The sequence below is a fragment of the Bubalus bubalis genome, chromosome 16, assembly GCF_019923935.1.
Source record: "Bubalus bubalis isolate 160015118507 breed Murrah chromosome 16, NDDB_SH_1, whole genome shotgun sequence".
NCBI lineage: Eukaryota > Metazoa > Chordata > Mammalia > Artiodactyla > Bovidae > Bubalus > Bubalus bubalis.
The window spans coordinates 56,198,068-56,209,047 of NC_059172.1; the positions used below are offsets into that span (position 1 = coordinate 56,198,068).

General features: G+C 40.8%; 1 protein-coding gene across 1 annotated transcript in view; it reads right to left on the reverse strand.

The window, feature by feature from the left end:
- Positions 1–4,300, reverse strand: part of ARCN1 (archain 1) — a 30,673-nt gene extending 26,373 nt beyond the window's left edge. Inside the window, exon 1 of the mRNA XM_006044688.4 lies at positions 4,138–4,300. Coding sequence (XP_006044750.1) covers positions 4,138–4,140 — 3 coding nt within the window. The 5' untranslated portion in view covers positions 4,141–4,300. The remainder of the gene's footprint in view (positions 1–4,137) is intronic.
- Between the last annotated feature and the right edge of the window lie 6,680 nt (positions 4,301–10,980).

A 10,980-nucleotide genomic window follows, 5' to 3' on the forward strand; every position in this document is an offset into this window, starting at 1 on the left:
GTTCCTTGAATAAAGAAAGCTGGAGAATTAGATTTCTGTTCTGCCTCTACCACTAATTATATTACATTGGATGTCACTTAATTGCTTCTTGAAATACACCTAAAATACAGGCTGAAGTGAAGTGTCCAACTTTTTGCGACCCCATGGACTGTAGCCTGCCAGGCTTCTCTGTCCATGGAATTCTCCAGGCCAGAATACTGGAGTGGGTAGCCATTCCTTTCTCCAGGGTATCTTCCCAAACCCAGGGATCGAATCCAGGTCTCCCGCATTGCAGGTGGATCCTTTGCCTTCTGAGGTTAGTTTATGTGAAAGTGCCTTTGCATCTCTATGATACTGTAACTCTAAGCATTTGAAAACTATAGCGACAGAAAATTTGCAATGTTTCCATTTCACACCCACTGCTCCAGTGATAACTACTTTGGAACCATGTTTTGCATTAATATTAAGCTGCCGAAAGGCAAACTGCCTAACCAAAACAAATCATATGTATGTTTATAGTATATGTGTGTCAGACAGCTGCCATATCATCCCTTCATCTCCACTAGCTATAGAGGTCCAAAAATAACAGGAAAAATACGACCAATTTCCTAAAGAAAAAAGTCAAAGACTTCCTCGAACCTCTAAATGCTTCAGTATTCCTCACTTCCACAATTAGCCAGTAACTGTTCTTTGTAATTCACTGTAATGATGATCTCTATATAATTCATGATCATATTAAGGCTAGTTTCTACAACTGTCATAGAGGATCATTTTGTCTTTCTTGCTTGCATGAAGTGATTACAGATAATATCAAATTGGGGGAGAGTACAATAAAGCATAGAGCACAAAACAAAACCAAAACTTGAAGTTACTCAGTAAGAGTTTTAAGCTCATCACCAAGTTCCTCGCCTAAAACAAAAAACTTGTAGTAGAGTATAAAAATAAAAGGACATTGTTCTCAGTTTCTGCACTGTACTTCCTATTTGGAGAATAGACAAGATGGCAAATCAACAGAAACTCAAGAAATTATTTTCATTCTTTGCTCTCCTCTGAAACAACAATCAAAAAGATACATAAAAAGATATATATGGAGAAGGAAATGGCAACCCACTCCAGTATTCTTGCCTGGAGAATCCCAGGGACAGAGGAGCCTGGTGGGCTGCCATCTCTGGGGTCGCACAGAGTAAAAGAAAAAAAAAAAAAAAAAAAAGATATATAAAGAATACAACAGGTGTGCAGCTGCTGTATTGTATTGCATACGAAAAAGAAAAAATACCCCCTAATTGGGAATTAGTTATTACTGTGTAGGATTTCAGTGCCCCTGTCCCAGCCCCCAATCTCAGCCATAGAAACCCAAATCTAGCTTTCTAATAACTAATGATTCTTGGGAACTGAACATACTGTGATCACTGATATTTAATGAGATCACTACAATAGATTTACTCACTCCCCATACTTAGTAAATAAGAAAAGAATAGCATTCTGAGATAAGCAAAGACTTCACAGATTAGGGCTACAATGAGACTTAATATCAAGTTCATTCAAATATAAATTTATTAAGGAAAAAAACTGACTATAATGATACCTGACAAATGTTAAGAAAGTAAGAACACGTTCTCATTAATTTGATGAAAACTAGAAAAAAGTTTTTTTTTGTACTTGATTTTATAACAAAGTCATCATAAATCATTTGTTTTTCCATTTGTTCGTTTTATTTCTCTACTAGGACTTTGCAGTGTAGGACATTTTGCACCAAGTTCAGTCACTAAAGCTAAAGGAAATTTACTATTCAAAAACCAACATTTACATACTGATATCTACAATTTATTTTAAAGTGCATTTTAAAAATATTTATTTATTTATTTGGCTGTATGAGCTCTTAATTGCAGCATGTGGGATCTAGTTCCCTGACCAGGGATCAAACCCGGACCCCCTGCATTGGGAGCATGGAGTCTTAGCCACTGGACCACCAACGAAGTCCCTAAAATGCATTAAAAAAAAGACGACCACAGGATGGATGAATAATTAGATGTGTGATAAAGCAAAAATAGTGAAATGTTAATTACAGACTAGCTGGTGGTTACATGGGTGTTCACTGTAAAGCTCTCAACTTTCTTACATGTTTGAAAATTTTATTATAGATCAACTTTTAGAACTCTGGATACAGCTTTTAGATTCAAGAAATCTTTGCAAACTGTTACCCTATTTGGACATTTCTTTGTCCAGGGATCTCTTTGTAAAGGAACGGAACCCATAAATATTACACAGAAAAATACTTAATAATGCCTTAAGACTCAACAGAGCAGAATGTACTGAGATAAATTGTTCTCCAGAGTACACAAACCTGTAGGTATCTGGATCATACCAAGTTCCAAATAATTCAGAACTATAGGCATATTTAAATGTGACACAACTGTATGTATATGCAGTGTCCAAATAACATGCAAAATTTATGTTTTTATGTTTACCACGTAACACCTAGGGCCCTATGGGCCCTCTGGTTATTGATGAATTAAAAATACTACTAGGGAAAAAAATAGGACGACGTTCCCAAGAACTTATCAACAAACAAGGTTTCTGTTAAGATTATCTACATTTGGTTTATATAATAAAGCTTTTAATTTTGCTTTTAATGTTATACTCTGAAATGCACTACATGTACATCCAAGATGTAAAAAGAAAGTAGTTTTAAAATCACTACCCGAATACTAAGCCTTCTAGTGGAAATGAAGAAAGGAGTTTTTGGAAATTTTATGTCCAATATAAAAGTTTTATGAGACAAACCTGCTTGATGCAATTTATATGCCTGAAGCTGAAGAAAACTGTTCAGCGATTTAAAGCCCAAGCCTGAATCTCCTCACCAACCAAGTTTTCATCTAAAAAGGTTGTGAACAGAACTTAGTATAACTGGCACCAAATTATATATTGTCATCTCTGAAGTGTGTAGGAAGATGTTTTAAATCAAATTATTAATTTAGTGTCAAAAAGAGAAATAAGAAAAGCACACCCTTCAAAAGATTAAACGACATAAAGTGCACTTTAAAAATTACTAGCTTCTTTGGAACCAAAAAACTTCTACTTCACAAATATCCACAAATCGTAGTGATGAAGCCAGATGTAGTGGAGTGAGCACTATGTTTTGTTTCATCTCTCACAAACATTGATTTTAACCTTCTCTACTACAGATGAGATGGGAGAAGAAAATGGCAACCCATTCCAGCATTCTTGCCTGGACAGAGGAACCCGGTAGTCCATGTGATCGCAAAAGAGTCAACTTAGCCACTAAACCACCACCACCACAGATGAGAACGCGAAGATAATTCAGCTGAAGGCAAGTAACAGGTCCCAAAGAATAAATCCCTTCTCAGTCCTGGGAGACATCTGATTACGATATGCCACATCCACACTTCACCTGAACTATAAGCTCCTTGAAGACAGAAAACCTGTGTTCTCCACAACTGGCTCTCATCTTCCCAATGCTCTATACACAGAGTATACCCAATCACACCGACAAATGGACACACCTAACACCTACAGAAGCGGGCAGCAGGTTTCTGGGTTACTTGGGTCCTACCATTAGTGCCGTATCACTGTCAGAAGTTACTTCTTCCCGTTCTGTGCCTCCCTATGCACTTTCCTCTATTTCTCCTTTTCCAACAAACCAAAGAAAAAGTCCTCAACACTAATGATTTATACTTCAAACATCCACGGCCTACGGAACACCGGGGATGAGAGGTGAGTTGATTACAGAACGAAGTGAACCCCTGAGAGAAGCCCAGCTTGGGGCGCCGAGGCACCCACTGAACCTGCTGGACACCAGAGGCCAGGTCCGCAGCGTGGGGTCCAAGACCCATCACTAAGAGGTAGGTTCTTGCAGAGCAAAAACCCCGGGCCCGCTTTAGGGCCCGGATCCCGGCAGAGGAGGGTGCCTAGCTGATGGCGGTGGAGGGATGTGGGCGCGACGATAGAGGGACTGCAGTCAGGGCCCTCGGATCTCCTGCGGAGTCGATCACAGGGTGGAGAAGCCCCCAGAGCCCCGAGGAAGTGTCCGGCTCCCGGCTCTTGGGGCGGGGCTCCTCCAGCCCCAGCACAGGCCGGTAGCAGGGAGAACGGTCGAGCAAGGCCGGACGCGGGAGGTGAGCCCGGCTCGGGTCTTACCATGGTGACGGCGGTAGTGGGGCGCACCCGCGCGCTCCGGCTCCACTGCGGCTAGGGCTGGGGTCGGGGGAAGGGGAGGACCGGCCGCTCCGGACCTGCTGCCCCTCTGACAGGAGCGCCGCCGACTCGCCTCTTACCAAGATGGCGTCCTCGAGCCACGTCTCCAACCGGAAACGGCGCGGGTCAAAGGGCGGGGGGCGGGGCGCCGTGAGGTGGAGAGACTGCGGGAGCCGGCTTGCAACGCAGGTTGTGCCAGGGAGGCCTGGGGGCTCGACCTCCAACGTGGAACCGTAGGCTTCTCTCCCTTCCGTGTTAGTCAGCGCTTTTGGTTAACTTGCGACATCTCTTGCAGTTTATAAAGCTCTCAAAGAGACCGTATCATTTGATATACACGATAAGTGGTGTTCATAAGGGACTAGTAGCCAGAATATACAAAGAACTTTTAAAATTCAACAATGGAAAGACAACTAATCCGATGTTTAAATGGCTAAAATAGCCATTTCTCTAAAAAAGGTATATAAATGACTGGTAGGCACGTAAAAAGATGCTCAACATCTTTAATCTTTAGAGAACCCCACTTCACATCCGTTAGGATGGTTGTAATATTAAGTGTTGATGAGAATGTGGGAAAATTAAACCCTTATACACTGCTGGTGGAAGCATTAACTAGTGCTGCTGCTTTGGGAAATAGTTTGGCAGTTCCTCAAAAAATTAAACTTAGTGTTACTGTGGGATCCAGCAATACCACTCCTAGGTATATATCCAAGAGAATTAAAAGAACATATCCAAAGAATTCACCTGTCAATGCAGGGGACATGGGTTTGACCCCTGGTCCAGAAAGATACCACAAGCTGCAGAGCAACTAAACCCATGCACTGCAACTCCTGAGCCGTCTCTAGAGCCCCCATAGGGCAACTACACCCCGTGCTCCGGAATAAGAGAAGCACTGCCATGAGAAGCCTGGGCCCCTCAACAAAGAGTAGCCCCTGCTTTCCACAACCAGAGAAAGCCCCCTCACAGCAGCAATGAACACCCAGCACAACCCCAAAAAAAAAGTATATGTCCACACACAAATTTGTATTCTAACGTTCATACAAGCATTATTCATAATAGTAAAAAAAAGGAGACAGTCCAACCGTCCCATCAATTGATGAGTGAATAACAAAATGTAGTATATCTACTCAATGGAATGTTAGTCACAAAAAGGAATAAAGTATTGATATATGGCACAACATGGATGAACCTTGAAAATATTATGTTAAGTGAAAAATGCCAGTTACAAAAAACAACATCTTACATGACTCAGTTTATATAAATTGTTCAGAACATATAAATACATAGAGACAGAAAGTAGGGCTGCAAGGGACTGGAGGAGGAGAGAAACAGAGAATGAGATTTGGTTTTTGCTCTTTTTCTTGGCTGCACCTAGAGGCATGGGGGATCTTAGTTCCCTCACCAGGGATAGAACCTGTGTGCCCTGCTTTGGAAGCATGGAGTCTTAACCACTGGACTGCCAGAGAAGTCCCAAGGTTTGTTTTTTGGAGTGATGAAACTTTTCTAGAATTAGATAGAAGTGGTGGTGACACAATTTTGTGGATACACTAAACACCACTGAATTGTACACCTTCAGAAGGTGACTGTTGTGGTAAATTATATCTTTTTTTAAAAAATGTGTAGAAAGCAGGGCAGTTACTGTGCTTATGTCCATTTTGTAAATGAAGAAAATGATAAGTTTAAGAAACTACCTAAAGTTCTAGTTCTATAAAATAAATGATTCACATCTGGCCTTCTGATTGTATTGGTGTTTTTCCCTGACAAATGTCACACTTTACAGAGTATAGGTGATTCAGGGGTTCTTCCCTATATTATGTTACCCCATGTTAGTAGCTTAACTCTTTATTCATTATTGCTACAATAATTTTATTGGGTGTTTATTTTGTATCAGATACTTTACACACGTTATCTCTAAGCCTTGTAAACAACAATCCCGATATGGACGCTGAGGATCAAAGAAGTTAAGCATCTGTCCCAATTCATACAGCCAGCAAGTGGTAGAGCCAGGATTCAAACTCAGTTTTTCTCGTTATGTCACACTGCCTCTCTATATCTCCTGTGTATTCCTTAATGTTTATTGAACAGTTACAATGTACCAGGCTTACTTCAAAATCTTCACACAGATTATCTCACTTAATCCGCACAAGATTTCTCTGAGATATGTACCATTTAATACCTTCCTTTTGCAAGTGGGGAAACCAAGGTACAGAAAGGTACATTTTGCCACAGGTCTCAGGACTAGAAAGTAGGCAAGCCAGGATTCCAACGAAGGGTGCTCATCTTCACAGCCTGCACCCTTGAATACTGCATTTTCGAATTCTCACTCTTATTTATTTCAATTTCATTTCCAATGGCTTTCTAGAAGAATCTTAACAAAACAAAAACTTTTCAACTTTAAATGTTTGGAAGGGTATATCAGTTCAGTTCAGTTCAGTCACTCAGTCATGGCCGACTCTTTGAGACCCCATGAACCGCAGTACACCAGGCCTCCTTGTCCATCACCAACTCCTGGAGTTTACCCAAACCCATGTCCATTGACTTGGTAATGCCATCCAACCATCTCATCCTCTGTCATCCCCTTCTCCTCCTACCCTCAATCTTTCCCAGCATCAAGGTCTTTTCTTTTTTTTTTTATTTTCTCAAGGTCTTTTCAAATGAGTCAGCTCTTCGTGTCAGGTGGCCTAAGTATTGGAGTTTCAGCTTCAACATCAGTCCTTCCAATGAACACCCAGAACTGATCTCCTTTAGGATGGACTGGTTGGATCTCCTTGCAGTCCAAGGGACTCTCAAGAGTCTTCTCCAACACCACAGTTCAAAAGCATCAATTCTTCGGTGCTCAGCTTTCTTCACAGTCCAACTCTCACATCCATACATGACCACTTGGAAAAACCATAGCCTTGACTAGACAGACCTTTGTTGACAAAGTAATGTCTCTGCTTTTGGATATGCTGTCTACGTTGGTCATAACTTTCCTCCAAAGAGTAAGTGTATTTTAATTTCATGGCTGCAATCACCATCTGCAGTGATTTTGAAGCCCCCCAAAATAAAGTCAGCCACTGTTTCCACATCTATTTGCCATAAAGTGATGGGACCTGATGCCATGATCTTAGTTTTCTGAATGAGCTTTAAGCCAACTTTTTCACTCTGCTCTTTCACTTTCATCAAGAGGCTCTTTAGTTCTTCTTCACTTTCTGCCATAATGGTGGTGTCATCTGCATATCTGGGTTATTGATATTTCTCCCAGCAATCTTGATTCCAGCTTGTGCTTCATCTAACTGGGCATTTTGCATGATGTACTCTGCATATAAGTTAAATAAGCAGGGTGACAATATACAGTCTTGACATACTCCTTTTCCTATTTGGAACTAGTCTGTTGTTCCATGTCCAGTTCTAACTCTTGCTTCCTGACCTGCATACAGGTTTCTCAAGAGGCAGGTCAGGTGGTCTGGTATTCCCATGTCTTTCAGAATTTTCCACAGTTTATTGTGATCTACACAGTCAAAGGCTTTGGCATAGTCAATAAAGCAGAAATAGATCTTTTTCTGGAACCTCTTGCTTCTTCAATGATCCAGAGGATGTTGGCAATTTGATCTCTGGTTCCTCTGCCTTTTCTAAAACGAGCTTGAACATCTGGAAGTTCATGGTTCACGTATTGCTGAAGCCTGGCTTGGAGAATTCTGAGCATTACTTTACCAGGGTGTGAGATGAGTGCAATTGTGCGGTAGTTTGAGCATTCTTTGGCATTGCCTTTCTCTGGGATTGGAATGAAAACTATATCAAACAGTAATCTTTAGTTAAAAGCACAAAATTTCTTTTAAAGATGAGCACATTCTTTAAAAAAATTTTATTTTATTTTATTGAAATATAGTTGATAGACAATGTTGTTTTAATTTCTGGTGTACAACAAAATGACACAGATATGCTTATATACTCTTTTTCATATTCTTTTCCATTATGGTTTATTATAGGACATTGAATATAGGTCCCTGTGTTACAGAGTATACTTTGCTATTTCTCCATTATATATATAATAGTTTGCATCTGCTAATCCCAGACTCCCAATTCATCCCTTCTCCACCCTCCTTCCCCTTGGCAACCACAAGTCTTTTCTCTTTGTCTGTGAGTCTAAAAAGGTGAACAAATTCTTAATTTAAAAAAGTAAAAATTCTGCCTAAAATTATTGCTTTAAATGGCAACTTCCAGGGGCCTTTAATATAGACTGCTGACGTTCACAAAAATCAATAGATGCTGGTTCTTTGAAAATATGAAATTAGCTGAAACTGCAGAATAGAAGCACCTGTGTAAGCATACTTCCTGAAGAGAACCTCAGAGGCACTATGTCACGATGATTAAAAGCAGAGACTTGGGAATTAGACTGACCCATTTTCACCCTTACTGCCTGGGTGACTTCAGGCAAGTTTTTTTAATTCTCCTAAATGTCAATTACCTAATCTATATATTGACAGTAACACTTACCTCATAAAGTTATGAAGTTAGAGAACATCTTAATAAAAAAGATTATCTTCTCTAAGTGTTCCTATATATTAAGTGCCCAACAATACATACCCATTATTGTTAGCCATAACATGACAAAATATTTTTTTTGTTTTGTAGTTCCCTTTTTAACCAGAAGTGTCTCAGAAGAGGTGTCTCTGGTTTCCCTTTTCAAAGGAAAATCACTTTTTGCTTTCCTCTGGCAGGTTTTCATGAACAAATTTCCAAAATTCTTTTATTTTGTTTCTCTCCCTCTGACTCCCCAAATTAACTATGTCTGTAATTTTTAAATACTTGTTCCTTACATTTTCATTCACTCATTCCTTCATTCATCCACTCAATGAGCATTTTGAAAGAACCTAATCAAAAAAGCAAGAGAGTTACAGAAAAACATCTTTTTTGATTAGATGTTTCTGCTTTATTGACTATGCCAAAGCCTTTGACTGTGTGGATCACAATAAACTGTGGAAAATTCTGAAAGACATGGGAATACCAGACCACCTGACCTGCCTCTTGAGAAACCTGTATGCAAGTCAGGAAGCAAGAGTTAGAATTGGACATGGAACAACAGACTAGTTCCAAATAGGAAAAGGAGTACGTCAAGACTGTATATTGTCACCCTGCTTATTTAACTTATATGCAGAGTACATCATGCAAAATGCCCAGTTAGATGAAGCACAAGCTGGAATCAGGATTGCTGGGAGAAATATCAATAACCCAGATATGCAGATGACACCACCCTTATGGCAGAAAGTGAAGAACTAAAGAGCCTCTTGATGAAAGTGAAAGAGCAGAGTGAAAAACTTGGCTTAAAGCTCAACATTCAGAAAACTAAGATCATGGCATCAGGTCCCATCACTTCATGGCAAATAGATGGGGAAACAGGGGAAACAGTGGCTGACTTTATTTTGGGGGGCTTCAAAATCACTGCAGATGGTGACTGCAGCCATGAAATTAAAAGACGCTTATTTAACTTATATGCAGAGTACATCATGAGAAACTCTGGGCTGGAAGAAGCACAAGCTGGAATTAAGATTGCCAGGAGAAATATCAATAACTTCAGATATGCAGATGACAACACCCTTATGGCAGAAAGTGAAGAGGAACTAAAAAGCTTCTTGATTAAAGTGAAGGAGCAGAGTGAAAAAGTTGGTTTAAAGCTCAACATTCAGAAAACTAAGATCATGGCATCTGGTCCCATCACTTCATGGGAAATAGATGGGGAAACAGTGGAAACAGTGTCAGACTTTATTTTTTGGGGCTCCAAAATCACTACAGATGGTGATTGCAGCCATGAAATTAAAAGACGCTTACTCCTTGGAAGGAAAGTTATGACCAACGTAGACAGCATACTCAAAAGCAGAGACATTACTTTGCCAACAAAGGTCCTTCTAGTCAAGGCTATGGTTTTTCCTGTGGTCATGTATGGATGTGAGAGTTGGACTGTGAAGAAAGCTGAGCGCTGAAGAATTGATGCTTTTGAACTGTGGTGTTGTAGAAGACTCTTGAGAGTCCCTTGGACTGCAAAGAGATACAACCAGTCTATTCTAAAGGAGATCAGTTCTGGGTGTTCTTTGGAAGGACTGATGCTAAAGCTGAAACTCCAATACTTTGGCCACCTAATGCAAAGAGTTGACTCATTGGAAAAGACTCTGATGCTGGGAGGGATTGGGGGCAGGAGGAGAAGGGGACAACAGAAGATGAGATGGCTGGATGGCATCACCGACTCGATGGACATGGGCATGGGTTTGGGTGAACTCTGGGAGTTGGTGATGGACAGGGAGGCCTGGCGTGCTGCAATTCATGGGGTCACAAAGAGTTGGACACGACTGAGTGACTGAACTGACTGAAGTGACTCTTTGAAAGAAAAGTTATGACCAAGCTAAGGAGCATATTAAATAGCTGAGACATTACTGTGTCAACAAAGGTCTGTCTAGTCAAGGCTATGGTTTTTCAAGTAGTCATGTATGAATGGGAGAAGGCAATGGCAACCCACTCCAGTATTCTTGCCTGGAAATCCCATGGACGGAGGAGCCTGGTAGGCTGGAGTCCAAGGGGTTGCGAAGAGTCGGACACAACTGAGCGACCTCACTTTCACTTTTCACTTTCATGCATTGGAGAAGGAAATGGCAACCCACTCCAGTGTTCTTACCTGGAGAATCCCATGGACGGGGGAGCCTGGTGGGCTGCTGTCTATGGGGTCGCACAGAGTCGGACATGACTGAAGCAACTTAGCAGCAGCAGCATGTATGGATGTGAGAGTTGGACTATGAGGAAAGCTGAGTGCTGAAGAAT